The 16411-nt window shown below is 45.7% G+C and overlaps 1 protein-coding gene across 1 annotated transcript in view; it reads left to right on the plus strand.

Moving 5' to 3' along the window:
- Window positions 1–16411, plus strand: part of Dscam (DS cell adhesion molecule) — a 643291-nt gene that overhangs the window by 570126 nt on the left and 56754 nt on the right. Inside the window, exons 21-24 of the mRNA XM_004631794.1 lie at window positions 7540–7693; window positions 12368–12485; window positions 14353–14516; window positions 16165–16263. Coding sequence (XP_004631851.1) covers window positions 7540–7693; window positions 12368–12485; window positions 14353–14516; window positions 16165–16263 — 535 coding nt within the window. The remainder of the gene's footprint in view (window positions 1–7539; window positions 7694–12367; window positions 12486–14352; window positions 14517–16164; window positions 16264–16411) is intronic.

The following is a 16411-nucleotide window of genomic DNA, read 5'->3' on the forward strand; positions in this document are numbered from 1 at the left end:
ATTTCTCTACCACTAGACAAAGATTTCCCATGATCTGAAAGTACTGTTTAAAAGAGTTACCTGTTTCATTTATGTTGCTTTGGGGTAGATTTTTTTTAAAAAAAATAAGTACTACAAGCACTCTAGGAATCAGAACTTGCAAGATTTTTGAAGAGTGCACATTAATAATTAGATAACAGGGCTGGGGAGATAGCACAGCAGTCTAAGCACCTAGCGTAAGGTCCCAAGTTCAATGTCCTGTACTGCATGCTGTGCCAACCCCAGAATTCCATGCCTGCCGAGCCAGACATCGAGACTGAGCACGGTGGCGCATGCCTGTTCCCAGTGCTGGGGGGCAATAGGGGAGACAGTAGGATCACTATGAGTCTGAGCTATGTAGTGAGACCCTGTACATAAAAAAAATAGATAACAGAGCTGGATAATTTGATCTGAGCAGTCTATGCATTCTCAGTACATTTCTGTACATTATTTTCTATTGCACTTAGATCTCTTCTGGGTCATTGGATGCCTCACCCCACTCAGCACCCATTTCTTCAGTCCCCCAGACTGTGGTTCAGGTGCAGCCTCACACACTGCTCTAAATGAACCTTGGTCAATAAGCAGAGCCAGGGTGCCAGTCTAGCCTGAGAGTCCCTGGCCCCACAGGTAGAAAAGCAGCAATAAGCCCAGCCACCACCGCAGTGGGCCATGAAAGACCCAAAGACACTGGGCAGATCGGCCCAACTGACGGGTTAGAGAAAACCTTCCAAGATCATCCACTGAGCTAAGAAGCATAGGGATTTGGAAGGAAATTCAACAATTGCTGGGTAAACATCTAGTTCTATAGGGATTGTGGAAGAGCATTTAAAGTAGCTCCTGGTGAGTCATTTGGGTTTATGTTCAAATGATACCTCAAACAGGAAAAGAAAGCTGTCATTAATATCAGGAAGGGAGAATAGCTGTAAGCATCTCATGGGCAACAGAAACACAGACAGAGGGGACTTTGCAGCCACCTTATATTCTGGACAGCAGGCTGTGGAGCTCCATAGAAACCCAGGCCTCTACTGGACCATACTGAGGCAGCAACCAAGAAAACTGGGTGCACCAACTGTGCACAGTCTGTTTGTCAAAAATGTACACCAACAGCTGCATGTTTCACTCTGGATGCAGCTTAGGGGACATGACTATGTCAGAAGTTTTATAAAAGTTCGCCATCAGTGTATTTTTAAATAAAAAACATGAAGTTTTCACTGACTTTTCCCAGGCATCTTAGAAATATGACTACATCTCTTCAACCATGACAAGGATGGTTTTAATAGGGGAATTCAAATGATTTTATTTCTGGACTTCAGTGGGAGTTGGTGAGAATCTTATCATATCTCATTTTTAATTAACATTGTTTGCCAAGGTGTGGTCATTTCTGACTCCTTGGGGAACAGGCACTAGCCACAGAACCTGCGCACTGGCATGGACTCACGCAGGCAGCGACTCCAGGTCAGTAGTTACTCATGGGGTTGTATCATTAGCAGGTAGTTTTAGAGCTTTGTGTAGATCTTCTTACCCCAGCCTAAAGAAGAGAACTGTGGTTGTGCAAGCTGGCACAGTTTTGCCCCAGGACCTGAATTTCCTCATCATTCCTCACCCGTGGGTGCTTGTCCTTCCAGCCAAGTGGTGTCTTCATGTACAACACAGTACCCTGTGGCAGCATCCTTGGCCTCACTGTTTTGAGGCATGGGATCTGCGATGGCTCATTCTCTCCTCTGAGTGTGCTCCTTAGACACAGCACCCGACCTGCTCCTCCTAGAATACTCCAGACTTGTTCTGCTAGGGGCCTGCTGCAAGACAGGCCCTCCTCAACCACAGGTGTCCCTATCAGACCAGGAAATAAGTAGCACAGCTGTCACCTAGAGCTACTTACACTGCCACATGATTAAATCATAATAAATGTGAGATTAATTTCGGGCTCTGCTAGAGTCAAGATCTTAAACACTTCAATGAGGGAGCACAGTTTCTTTTTCTCAGACAATTAACAGGAATTGGCAGCCCCAGTTTCAAATGTCTACTCCAGAGACAGTGAACCTTTTAGAGACCAAGCATTCACATTGCAACCCAAAACCCACTTATGAATTGCAAAATACCAAAACTGCAATGAAGCCTGAATGCTCAGCTCCTGGAACAACTTGGCTTAGATGCCAGCAGAAAGGGCTCCAAGCACTGGCTGAACCATGCGTGCCAAAGCATCACCATCAGTGCTCTACTGTCTCACTGGATGCAGAGCAGTAGATCTGATCCGTGGGGTAGAACTCCCAAGGAGAATCACAGTACTGAGTCCTCTGCGGACCCAGAACATCGGTGACACTGATTGACCCTGAGGTCCACAGTCACTAAGACCCCTTTCAAACAAATGCTCAGTCACCTCACTGTAGTCCATTTAAGAGCCAACTGCATGTTAGACCCAAGACAATCTAGCATACTGTCGTACCACTCCAAACTCTGAAGGAGACTGAACCGTGAATGCCTACCAGAGGAAGAGTAACTATTTAGATATTAAAATATTTAAACCTTGAGCAAACTCTTTCTCTCCACCCACACATTTCTTCTGTTGCCATATTTGGTTCATTCATCGCTAACATTTGGCAGGGGGAGGTGGCCTCTCTTTCTGCATGCCTCAGTGTTTATCCTGTTGCCTGCAGCAGCACAATGCTGGGCTTTCTTCCTTTTGTTCTCTCCAACCTCCTGTAATGCTTCAAAGTCCCTGATGGATCTTCCTAGTGGAAGCATCAGAAGTCTCAGAATAAAAAGAATCCCTTCTCACGGAGCATCCCAGTATTCATAAAATTTATGTAGAACTCAGCAAGTTGCCTTCCTTCCTTTTAGGTTGCTGTGTTGCAAAATCTGGTATCCAACAAAGAAACTTAATGAGAGGTGAGCGTAGTCACCACCATTACAATGCAAAGTATCGAGGGAACTGTTTCATAAGGAAGAAATGTCCAATGTTCCTCTTTCTCAGAATGAGCACTTCTGACTGAGCATTAAGGAAAATAAACTTTCTTCACCACCCTGAATGAGTCCTGAGTCATTGTTCCATTTCACTTTTTCCTACTGATTACCTCCACTTAAGAGGGTCAACAGTGTCAGAACTATGAACCACCCATTGATAGAGGATTCTGTGCAAATGAATATTACATGGCATCCCTCCATCAGGCATCTCTCCCCCAGTCAGGGAGGCAGCCTTGCCCTCTGACTCAGGGTGGAGAGTCAGCTCAGCCTCCTCCCTTGTCCTGAGCAGGACTTGCCTCTGCTGCCATGGGTGGCCTTCAGGCTTCTCAGAGGTGACCCACTGGCTGCATGTTACTTTCCACATGGCTGAGACACAATGTCCAACACCCACAACTTAAAGGAGGAGAGGCTCATTTGTGCTCACTTTTTCTAGCAGATTCAGTTCACAGCTGGCAGGTTCCCATGCAGGCAGCACATGGCAGAAGGGGCTGATGGAGGAAAGCTGCTCACACCGTGGTGCCCAGGAAGCTGAAAAGGGGAGGAGGAGGGGGCAAGGAAGAGGAAGCCTTCCAGGCCACACCCCCAGCAGTGACCCGCCTCTTCTATCCAAGCCCACCTCCCAGGAGCAAGCTGGCAGTATCACCTCATGAGCCGTCACCTTCCAGAAGCCCTGCCTAAGACTTCGTGAGGCCTTTGGGACACATTGTGATATAAGCCACGCATTTCCTAAGCTTGTTGTCCGCTGTTGTGGTTCACTGTTCAATAAGAGCAGTTGGTATAATCCACATGCCATTAGTCTTTGTAAGATTCAGTTCACAGCAGAGTCCTGGGCCAGTACGTGGCACAAATACATGCAGTCTCAGGATGGTCTCCCTGGTTTGCTAAGAAACAAGCCAGATTCCCTCCAAACTTCTGGGAATGGGAATTGCGCAAATATGCACACAAGCACTCGTGCACGCTGGTGTGTGCAGACAGCTGAAGAACCTGACAGGGCCCTGTAGTTTCACTTTAACCACCTGGCACTCTATCTATAAGTGAAATAAAGGGCAGTGAGCAATTCTCTCCCATCATTTTTAACTGGGAAAATGCGGGACTCTATGGCAATTAAGAGACAGCAAAGATCTGAACGCCCCACTGAATGCCGCAGCTACGATCTCAACTTCTGCAGCAGGCTCAGCCACTAAGTTTTGTAGAACAGTCAGCAAGGGGGAAAAGCCAGTTCTGCTAGCGTGTGATGGCTCCGAGTCGGTAGCACGGAGGGCAAGGAAGCAGCCCTGCGTCTGGGCTGGAAGCATGAGCTAGAGCCCTTGCTCTGCGCTCGCGACCTCAGCAAGTGACTTCCCTCTCTGCTTCTTCATTTCCCGTGGTGAAGGGATCCCCACCAGCCTGCCGGCGTTCCTGACCCCCTAAGGAGCCACCGCGAGTTATCCTGCCCCTCTCCTGCATGTTCCCTCGTGTCGCTTTGTGTACAGTGAAGCTTTGTTACCAGGTGAACCGACGTTCAGGACTGCTCTTTCCCCTAATGAAGAGACTCGTTTGTCATCATGAAATTGCCTTCTGATCACCAGTGATGTCCTTCCCTCTTCCGTCTGTTTTCTCTGGTACTTAATAAAGCTCCTCCAGCGCTGGGGATTCATCTCAGAGGCAAGCGCCTGCCTGGCAAGGGCAAAGTCCTGAGCCAGATTCCCAGTACCAAAAAGAAAAGAAAAAATCATAAAACTCCTCCAGATTTACTTTGATTAGTGTTTAATATCTCTTTTGTCCTATGATTTGTAATCTATTAGTACTTTTATACTTAAAATACATTTCTTGTACATAGCATATGGTTGAGTATTGTGTTTACATCAGGTTTGATAATCTTTGCCTTTGATTAGAGTATTGGACCACTGACACTTAATTATTGACGTGGACAGATTTAAATCTATAATTTTGATAAATATGGGCTTCATGATCCTGTTTATAACATCATTTTGCGTTTTCTGACTTCTGTAACTGATTTTCTAATGATAAAATTTTTATTTTTCAGTTCATTCATTAGCTTTATTTTACTTCATATTTTGTAATCTCAGTGGTTTCTCTAGAACTAATAACATATACATTTAACTTGTAGTCTATGGTGCAATGACAGGATGACATCCTAAATAGTATGAAAACTGTATTATACTTCCATTTTTTCTCTCAACCCATTTGGACTATCACTGCTAAACATTTTACTTTTGTGTATATTATTGACACATTATGTTGTTATTAATTTTTTGACAAATATGTTTAAATGATATTTGAATAATAAGAGGAGAGTCATATACTTTCATAAATAGCTACCACTGTGGGTTCTTCCTACTCCTTCCTCTGGACATGTATTTTCCCTTGGTAGCCTTTTCCTTCCCTAGGAAGAACTTCCTTTGACATTTTTTATACTGTGGGTGTGATGAACTGTGTTCGTTAGCTATCTAACTCTTGCATTTTTGTTATTTTGTTTTATCTTACTCTATTTTTGTTGTCTTGCAGTAGATTTCAAGGTGCCTTTCCACTGTCTTTTTGCTAAGACTGCCTCTTTAGAATGATACCTCTTATCATCCCTGGGCTGTTTCCTTTACAGAGCACACCTGTCTTTTGGCTTCTTTCAATGCTGTCTCTCATTTAAAGAATTACATTATGATACCATGGTGTAGCACTCAATGTTTTGTGGCTGCACATCACTGGGACGCTCAGCTCTGACTGTAGATTTCACTGACTTTAGAAAAGTTGCAGCTGTAATTTCTTTATTTTTTTCTCTGTTCTCCTCCCTTTCTTTGGTTACCCCAAGTCACTGAAGCCTATTTGACTGTTGGGTGCCTTGACAGTCTCCCATAGGTCACTGATGCCCTGTTCATTTTTTATTCTCTTTTGTCTTTGTGGTTCCCTTATTTGTATGTCTTTAAACTTACTTTTTTTTGCCAGAAATACATAATCTCCCAATGATCTAGTCTACTGCAATTTTTTAAATCTCAAATACTATAACTTCAACTCAATTTTGACTTGGGCCTTTTTATATCTTTCATGTATCTATTCGCATTACTAACATATGCAGATATAGCTGTAATATATTTATAACTTTTGTACTTATCTGCATAAATCAATATCTATGTCAATTATAAGAAAATTTTGATAGATTTAATTATTTTTTGTTTGTGGTTTATATGTTCCTCTTATCATTTCTAGAATTTGCTTTAAAGTGGATAATTCAGTGGCTTTTGGTATATTCATAGAATTTTTCAACTCTATTATTTAATTTTATCACATTTTCATTACTACACAAACTTGTCACCTGTTACAAATACTCTCTTTGTCCCCCTTTCAGGCACCTGCTCCAGACAACCACAGGTCTATTTTCTGTCTCTGAAATTTTGATATAGTGGGAATTATAAATTTTTGGTTATTTTGATTGGTGCTGTTCGCTTACTGGACAAGTCTAAAGCTCTAGCCACATGGTAGCACATATCAGTGTGCCATTGCTCTCTACTAATGAATAATACTCCGCTGTAGGGACAGCACTTTATGTTCATCCACTAATCAGTTGAGTTGTTCACACCTGGAAATCTTTTATCAAATATCAGACATTGTGAATTTTAGATTTTTTCATAATAAATAGTTTAATTCCTATGAATGCTTTTGGCCTTCATTCAAGAATGATGTCAAATTGCTTAATAATTATCTACTCTTTCTGAATCTTGATTTTACGTGTTAGGCAGGACTGAAATAGTGTTCAATCTTGAACTAACAGTTCTTCCCTTTTGAGATAAGACCTTTCTGTACTGTGCCCAAGGTACCATGAATGCTGATGCTGTTTAATGGGGCTGGCAGGAGCAGGCCCTATGCCCAGCTCTGTGTGGGTGCTGAACGCCCGCAGGCTAGCACTTCCAGGTGGTGCTTTCTCTGCTTTCAGGAGGTTTTCTCATTTGCATGCCTGGATCACTGCAGCTAAATGCCCAAGTAGAACCCTTCTCAGATTTCTGGAGTGCTCTCTGGATAACGCGTTTTCAGTACTCTCCCTATGAATTTCCACTTCCTTTCCCTTGTTCTATCTTCTTTTAACTTGAGAAGACTGCTAGAACCCTCTTGGGGGCCCCTGCATGCGCCAAACCCTTAAAGCCCTCTCAGAAATGCAAGACCCCTACCATTATAAGGTTGACATCCCTCCATTTCCCTCCTCCAGAATTCCTGTTATTCACTACCTGATGCACATAGTCTTCAAAACCACACTTCCATAGCCTGCTTGTGCTCTTCGGTCATTTCGGGTAGAAGTGATAATCCGATTATGTCTCCTTGGTCAAAAGCAGAAGTCTGTGGCCCCAAAAGTAAAGGGTAAATTACCCTCTGCTGCCACAGGGCAAAGTATGATCAATCGAGGAGTCATAGAGACTTGCTAGTTACCTTCCATATTGCAAATCTAGACTTTGATGGCATGGGTACTGTGGTGCTTGTCTTTACGAAAGGGAATCTGTTAATCCACCTTTTAGAAAGTGCTTTTTGTGTCACTTGTTTCTTTGAATGTGGGAACATTCATGTCTCCTCTCACAGGTGATCAGCGAATTTGAAGCCTCCCCTGACTCGTTTTCCTACAGAATTCCTAACCTGAGTCGAAATCGCCAGTACAGCGTCTGGGTGGTGGCCGTGACTTCAGCTGGAAGAGGCAACAGCAGTGAGATCATCACAGTGGAGCCATTAGCAAAAGGTGCGCAAGCGTAGGAAGGGCCGGGCGCCCCTCGAGCTCCGCGGGCTGGGTCTGTTCCCTGCGGCAACACCCACTGCAATGCCCTGAAAATCCACCAACCTGGAAATCATATGTTAGCCCAAGAAATAGGGCCTCCGGTGCCTGGCCCGGGCTTTTGTGCCACTCATGCAAGAGCTCCCCACCCCAGAGGAGAGCAGACACTGTGCAGGAGTGAGTAAGACAGGGCCTGTGGGGAGACAAGGAAGAGAGGCCTCCACTCGCCCTTTGAGTAGTCGGCAACCACAACTTGGCATTTGTCAAGGAAGTGCTACTCCATTCAATACAGGTGACAGACATGCTTCTTTAAGGAAAAGTATGTCTTTTTGATCTACGGAATGTAGAAGCTTAAAAATATAAGGACATCATTAACTATTCATCTGTTAATAGAAGGTTATCAAGAAAGACCTTAAGTGGGAAAGTTAAAGTCCCCAAAGGAAAAAGGTTCTTGTAAGAGAATGTAGTGTCTTCATATCTTGATATTTGACTGCCATGTAAAACATCCTGTTAGACCCAGATCACTCTCACTCTGCTTCCAGCCATCACTGCCACGCTGTGTGTCCAGGGTCCCCCTAAGCCAGCTCTCACCCTGAGTCAGTTTCCATGTATCGCACGCAATTCCAGGCCAGCAGAGAGGCCACGTGGCTTTTCAGTATAGACCGTTAGCCCTTGCCTGCTGATCTAGTCTCTAGGAACCCAAAGAGAAAAACTGATGACATAAAGTTCTGGCTTCACCTGGTAAAGTTGGTAGTAACGTGATCACGATCACGATGGGGTGGCTAAGAAGCAGGCGAGCACAGTGGTGGGCGGAGGCGCAGTGGCCCGCTCAGGCACCAGCACAGAGGGTGCAGTGTGCGCTCCACACAGGAGAAACCTTGGCACAGGGCTATCCACTGAGCTCTGTTGCTGCTGGCCGCGCAGCACACCTAGCCCGAGGAAGCAGGGGCTGGCGCAGAGAACGCTGCCCCCAAAGACGGCCCTGTAGGATAAACATGGAGCTGCAAGGGGAGACGTGGGATTAACAGTGACTCGACATCCCCCTTACTCTGCTTTCAGAGTTCCGTCTCCAGACATAGCCAGAGCAGCCTAGTAGGTGGCGACGTAGTCAGGGCCCCTGGAAACAGCTCCTTCTGTGGGGCAGGCATGGCCTGGGGACAGTGAAGCTCCCCGAGCATTGCATCGACAATCTTGCACGTGTGTCGCATGTGAGGCCCTGTGCTGGGGACCCAGGGGTTGGGTCAGGGACCTGATGCTGTCGTGAATAGCCTGCCTCTCAGCAGCATCATACAATATCCCAGTCCAGAGGTCTTTGGCCAGGTGGCTGCTCGGTAGCTCACTGCTCATGGTGAGTTGGGGGTCTGGGCCTTGTCTGCCTGATGGTTCCAGCCCTAGAATCCCTATTACCAGCTATGTAGGTAGGAAAGCACAGCAAGGTCCCAAGGGAGATTCCTGTGGGCAAGCTCAGATGTGAGTGTGACCCTGACCCACACCCAGGGGACCCAGCCTGTCTCTCAGACAGGGCCAGGAGATAGGCTGAGGGCCAGAGAAAGAAGGATCGGAGTGTGGCAAGAAAGCCAGGTCCTCTCAGGACGAGGGCACGCCAGCATTTCCTGCCTGCCCTTAGAAGCCCTGTCCTGCTGGGGGCACAGTCACACAGTCAATGCATAGCTGTCCGGTGCCCTAAGCTGCAGATGTGGTGGGCAGCCTGGGAACCAAGGATTAGCAGCACAGCTGCATGAGAGCTGAGGAAAGTGGTAGGGAGGAGAAAGTCAGGAGGGCCAGAGCTGGAAAAGCCGAGTGCCTGGGAGGGACCCCAGTGGGCTAGGGAGGCACCAGACCCCTGAGGACCCCGAGAAGGAAGGCAGGGACTGCCTGGCTCCTGCTGAGCTTATAGGATTCTATTAGGAAGATTGAATTTACTCAAAAAGAAACAGGATTTGAGCTGAAGAGCCACATGGTCGTCTTTGTGTGTGTGCGCATGTGTGCTTGTGTGTGTTAAGCTATTAAAAAAAAATAGTTCTAGGCTTAGGAAAGTATATAGTGAAGGTAGTGTGGGGAGTCCCCATTACTGCCGCTGCACGTGGGCCTTCTGACCGCTGCTGAGCATTCATGAGACCACTGCAACCTCCAAGTCCAGACCACACTGCGGACAGGGAGGACAGGGAAGGCAGGAGGCCAGGGCGGAAGCCAAGTGGCCATCCACAGAGGGTGGCCCAGAACTGTGGTGGAAAGGACAGGGCCTGTGTGGACATAGGACTTGTGGGATAGCTGCTGTTCTGAGGAGGATGAGGAAGGACAGTGAGAAGGGGCTTCCGGGGCCTCACATAGGTGGTGAGAGGTGGCGGTGACAAGGTGCTTTCCAAAGCAGGAGAGGGGGACTGAGGCTGTGTGAATGTGCACTTCCAGTTCATCCCAAAGCATCCAGAGTGGGCACAGCCTGGCACTCAGGAGGCACCAGGCAGGAGGCAGAGATATTATGCTTTGGTGTCTGGATATCCCATGCCTAGGATGCTGAGGGCCAAAAGATTCTTGGGATGGAGGAGGACCTAGGATGGGCTGTCCTAGACAGGAGCAGGAAGGACAGGAACAGGGCAGGGGAGGAGAAAGGAGTAAGGCCATAGAGACGGGAGGATCTGGAGGGGCTGCCCTGGAATGCTTCTAAGAGCCAGGCATAGTGATCCCAGCATTCAGGAAATTGAAGCAAGAGGATTGCCACAAAGAAAGCCCATGCTGGAGATGAGTTGGCTTTGGCCACAGGGAGAACCTGGACAGCCTTCTCAAAAACAGCTTGGGTGGAGTGAGAAGGGGCACAGTGTGAGCTGAGGTGAGGCCTTGGGGGAACAGAGGACCAACTCACCCAAACGAAACAAGGACAAGCTGGAAGCAGGCTAACCCTCCTGTCCTCCATACTCCATGAGTCTGCCCTTGGAGGAGGTGATGTGTCATGGGGGCTCTAGCAGAGGCAACAGCTGACCCTATAGGAGAAGGAGACTGTCCATTTAGTGCAGAAGATGCCCAGTTCCAGCTTGGGTCCACTACATCCTCTGAAGAGGTAGGCACTTCAGATATGGGGGTCTGAGCTTGACCAGAGGAAGGACCCTAGGAAGTGGGAGGGATTCTAGAGGAATAGTACCCAGCAGAGCCGCTTGGGAGTGCAGTGTGGTGGGCAATCACTAGTGCTCTATGACCCCCAAATGGAGTGGGGGACTCCAGAACCCACCCAAGGTCTTGGAATCTGCAGACCAGGGTGGGAATTACTGCTTCTCACAGATGCCAGTGGATTCTCTCATGTGCCCCAGGTTGAGAGCCATGGGCCTGGGCCACTCTACTGTTCCCTTACAGAATTTCAGGCTAGAATCCTTTAAATTCCACCTGCCTCAAATGAGGCCTGTTGGGCTGGAAGATGTAACAGTTCTAACTTGTGCTATTAGGCCACTTGTGGACATTATTCCTAAGTCCCAGATTTAATGTCATATGAGGCCATGACCAAAACCACAAGAGAACTGAACAGGTTCCCAACACTTGGCTCCACTTTTATGGGGGAAGAATTGTTTTGGAGCTCCCTTTCACTTGAGGTCTGTGTCTGTGCAGGTGTCCAGGCTGGGTGCCTAGTGAAAACCCCACTCCCTCCCCTTCTGCATCCCAAGCACATTGACCCAGATAAAAGAGAGCAGCCTCTGCCCCTTGGCTCCTGCCTGGAAGATGGTGTCCAGTGGATGCCACAGGCTTGATTTTATCCTCTGTGAGACTTGTGTTGTGTTGTCTCTGCCAGCTCTGTGACTCTTCAGAGGTTCAAAGAATCTATATTTTTCTTTTCTTTCTATCTTTCTATCTTTCTTTCTTTCTTTCTTTCTTTCTTTCTTTCTTTTTTTTTTTGTGGAACCGGGGATTGAGCTCAGGCCTTTGTGCTTGCCAGGCAAGCGCTTATTCTACTGAGCTATCTCCCCGGTCCTCAAGGAACCCATTTTCAAGGAAGCCCCTTCTCAACCACCTTCCCCTGAGCTCTTGGGTCTCAGCCTTCTGGGACTGCACCAGATGATCCAGAAGAAGCCCCAGTCCAGGCCTCTGAATCACTGTCCCAAGCAAACCACAGCTCTCCAGGAGAAACCACCTGAAACAGTCCCTTTCCTTAATATGTGTTCTGGCAGAGTACGTTGATAAAACAGTCAGGAAAGCACTGCACAGTTGACAGATAGAAATCATTGTAGCTTGCTTCTTCCAGTCTCCTGTGGTTTTATGTTTTGTGTTGCCTATTGTCTCAGATATTAAAAGTATATTTTAATGTGCAGTTCTGGGGTCAAGATGAATTGCTTCATAAAGTGCTTTGAGAAATAATTGAGCACATAGAAAGCACAGCTTGGAGTTGCCTTGCTTATGAAACTCCAAATGTCTCATTTGGATGCCTTATCTTTAATGGATAGAAGAAAACAATGCCACCATGGGGATTTTTAGGTATTTGTATATTGTCACAGTGAAAATTCTTCATAACACTGGTGCCGGAAAACAGCATTGACAGCTGGGATGTTAATTGGCCTTGCTTCCTATTTCGGGGATTGCTCTGTGTATTTGGGAGGTCAGCCCGGCTCCCGGGAGACAAGGCCGAGGGATGACCAGGCTTGCGCTTCCCTGGCGTTCCAGCTCCCGCACGGATCCTAACCTTCAGCGGAACGGTGACTACTCCCTGGATGAAAGATATCGTGCTGCCATGTAAAGCTGTTGGGGACCCTTCTCCTGCAGTAAAGTGGATGAAAGACAGGTAACCAGTAACCCAATGTACCCTTCATAGCCCTCAGTCGTGACCTTGAGCTGATCGGGAGGGCAGCCAGTGGTCTCTAACTCTGGCTTTGTGTATTTTAATAGAAGCTTGAGGAATCCTACGTCAGCTTCTGGGATGGCCTGGTTACCCCAGCACTAGCACTGAGAGAATGCTAACCCACGGGCAGTGAGGAAACACACAGTAACAGTTAAAGAAAAATATTTACAGGTCACAAGAATCCCCCTCAAAGTCCTCCCCTTGTTTAGAACACACCTGTGCTGTCATTCTGGCCACCTTCTGAAGCGGCTCTGGAGTCCTCTTTCCTGAATGACTTCAGGAGATAATGATTTTTTAAAAACGAACATAAACACTGCTGCCGAGGCCCATCCAGTGGAGAGGCAGGCTTGTAAAAATAAAAAAGAAACGCTGTGTCCTCATCATGTTATTCACTGGATCTGGCACCATGTGACTTCTGGCTCTTCCCCAAAGTGAAAATGACCAAGAAGAGTCAATGTTTTGAGTGTGTCCAGGACAAGGAGGCAGCCAGGACGGTGCAGTTAAAGACGCTCAGGACAGAGGTCCTCCAAGCTGCTGAAGAAAGTGGTGGGGATGATAGGGTGAGGGTTCAAAGTGGCAAGAGGAATGAATGGCAATGATGGCAATGATTTACTTAATGATGTTTTTTTAAAAACTTTAAACATCCACCATATTTTTTGATCACGCTACAAACTGCTTCTGTCTTCTACATATCTAGAGCCTGGAACTTCATGTCCACACTTGCAAAGCAAACAGCCAAGCCAACAAATGAGCTCTGTGGAAGTTGGCTCAGCCTCCTCAGGTCAGGTGTCTGCAGAAATGAGACCAGGAACCCAAACTGTCGCAAATCTTAATGCATCCCTTTCTTCCGAGATAACAGACCAGCCATCCTCATGGCCCTAACTCCCACGTGCTCAGAGATACCTTAAAGGAATGAACTGCATTAGGACTTTGCTCATAGGGAGACTGGTTTTCCACACTCAGTAGTAATTATTAAAATACATAGCAGCCAAGTCAGAAGGGGAGAAAGTGGACGAGATGTGTCCCACCTATAATGTCTTAAAAGTGCCATGTCTCTAGGGGAAGAAATTAGGATATAAAAATGGTTCAAAATTCACTTATAGGCATAGAGATTTGATAAAATAGATTCAAATCCTGACTATTTTCAAACAAGAATGATTAAGAGGTATAAAGTATTAAAATAATGGGTCAGCTCCAGTGACCACTTCTCTTACTGAATTTAAAATCAGTTAACTCAAAGAAATCCCCAAGGTTCCAGGTCAGGCTAGCATTCTGCCTGATACGAGAATATCCCCAGTCCACTAGAAAATCTGCTCCCATGGCAGCAGTTATGGCCCTATGTATGGATCCAGTATTTTGCTGATTATGTCGACTTTACCTCCAGTTATGGTTTTACATGACTGCATGAGATGGTTCACAACTTACCTTGCCCTACGCCATTCTGTCAGCCTGGCACTCCTGCCCACAGAAGAGGTTCCCAGAATGACCAGGACAAGAACATCTGTGGAGCCTGCATGGGAGAGAAGAGGGGGACCTGGGGCAGGACAGACCTGAGCATGTGAGACACCCACAGGCAAGCCAGGAGCCTGGCCCTTGACACCAGTCTGGGCTTCAGCTCACAGTTTGCAGAGAAAGGACCCATGCTCCGAGGTCGCACTGTACCACCCCAGCGTGATTCCTTTCTCATGCCTGAAGCAGTAAGCCTGCAAGCACGCTGTTTGCCTAGAGGAAGTCTCAGTGCTTCTCCCCAGCCTCAGCCAATGTGGGTTGTAATTCCTTTAATCTGTGCATTCTTCTTCCTGTGAGGCAGTAACGGGACACCCAGCCTGGTGACGATTGACGGGCGCAGGAGCATCTTCAGCAATGGCAGCTTCATCATCCGCACCGTGAAGGCAGAAGACTCAGGCTACTACAGCTGCATCGCCAACAACAACTGGGGCTCGGATGAAATTATTTTAAATTTGCAAGTACAAGGTACAAAGTGGAAGGCCTTCCTGAATGACAACAGCCTCCTTCTGCATGCTTTAGATGTAAAACTGAGCAAATTGAAAAATCAGTCTTTATAAAACACAAATTGCTATTTTCATATTACAAAAAAAAAAAATACATGTTCAATGTGGGAAATGCAATTGAATGAAACAAAGGAAATAAACAGCATTCACAATCCCAAAGGAAATACTGGGATGACATATATTTTTGTATATAAAATGCAATATCTTTAAGAGTCCTTAATAACTTCCACTAATTGCACTGTTTGCATATGTATGTGCAACCCAGAAAACACAAATGGAAAGTAAGTCGGAATAGTTATCTTTTATGTCTGCCAATTAACTCAGTTTTTATGAGCAGTCTTTGTCAAAAGGATATTAACTGCAACACTGAGTATGCTGCCATAATATTCAATTGTGTATTTTAATGCAAGGTGTTAATTTTTCTTGCTATCCACAAAATGTGTGCAATTTCCAAATGTATTAAAATTGTGTACAAAACCCAAACAGCTATTGACTGGGCTCAGATTTAGTGCACACTGATATTTTATTAGAGGAAGAATCAAAATACATACTGCTTTGGATTTGGGGTTTGTCACTTTAATACATTCAACAAATAAAATTGAAATCAATATTGTCCTCAGTAGGATCAATGTGGAGGTGAAGGGCTATATTTTTTTTTAAATATTGCAAAATTGATCTTGAATGTCAAGTGAATTGAAATCAGGAGAACTCAGGGCCATTTTGGAAGATAACACTAGTTTTTCAGTTTTTCAGGCCTTTGGGTCAATCCATCTAGTTTTTCTTGAAAGAAGTGCAAAAGCATTTTATGTGAAGCTTTCTGTGTATTTTGGAAGCCTTATTCTGGATTTCCTTGGTATTTCTGCCCTCACAGCCAGTGCAAAATTACAATGAGGCCCATTGTTTAGAAGTAGAGGGCTGGGGATATAGCTCAGCGGCGCAGCACCTGCCTGGCGAGCATGAGATCCGGAGCTCCTGGTGCCAAAAAGAAAATAGTTTTTTTAAAAAAGGCCAGAAGTAGATATCCTTCAACTGAATGGTGCAAATGTTCAGTCCATGTGCCACAATGCAACGGCACATCTGAGAATTTCAAAGCTGAATGTGTGTGTGTGTGTGTGTGTGTGTGTGTGTGTGTGTGTGTGTGGTATCTTAGGCCAGACAACTTGTACAGTTCTTTTTCACATTAGCTACTTCTCCCTCTGCTCCTTCTCTAGGAAAAGCACAATAGCTCAGGGGACATCATTTATCTTTTTCACTTGAATTTCATGGCTGAAATTCAGAATAAAATAATGCCTGTATCCACAGGAAGCTTAAAGATTTCAATTAGAGATGAGCAACTCAAAAATTCAAGAAATGGTAGGGAAACGAGTTAGATATAAATCCAAGTAGAAATGTGGTTGAATTTTCTTTAAATAATAGATTCACTCTGCTCTATCTCTGGCCCAGGATATCAAGGAAATAGACATTTTGACAGAAGTGAATTGCATATTTTGGCAACCTAAAACACTTCTTTAATAAATGGCTGTTAAGTATGATTTGGTAAATGACTGTTACAGAGGATTAAAGATGTGAAAAACTAATTCTTGTTTTTCTAAAAACTGTTTCCTATCTAGTTCCACCAGATCAGCCCAGGCTCACTGTATCTAAAACCACGTCTTCCTCCATCACGCTTTCCTGGCTCCCAGGGGACAACGGAGGCAGCTCTATCAGAGGTAATGACATCCAGGCTGTCCCTGACCACTGGTATGGCACTGCCCATGGGCTGCTGTGTACATCCTCATCAATACGCTAAGCAGTGGCATACTCTCCCCCAAAATACATCCTATTACTAACTTTCCTAAGCAAGAAATTATATATATA

The sequence above is a fragment of the Octodon degus genome, unplaced genomic scaffold (genome assembly GCF_000260255.1).
Source record: "Octodon degus isolate 3935 unplaced genomic scaffold, OctDeg1.0 scaffold00045, whole genome shotgun sequence".
Lineage (NCBI taxonomy): Eukaryota > Metazoa > Chordata > Mammalia > Rodentia > Octodontidae > Octodon > Octodon degus.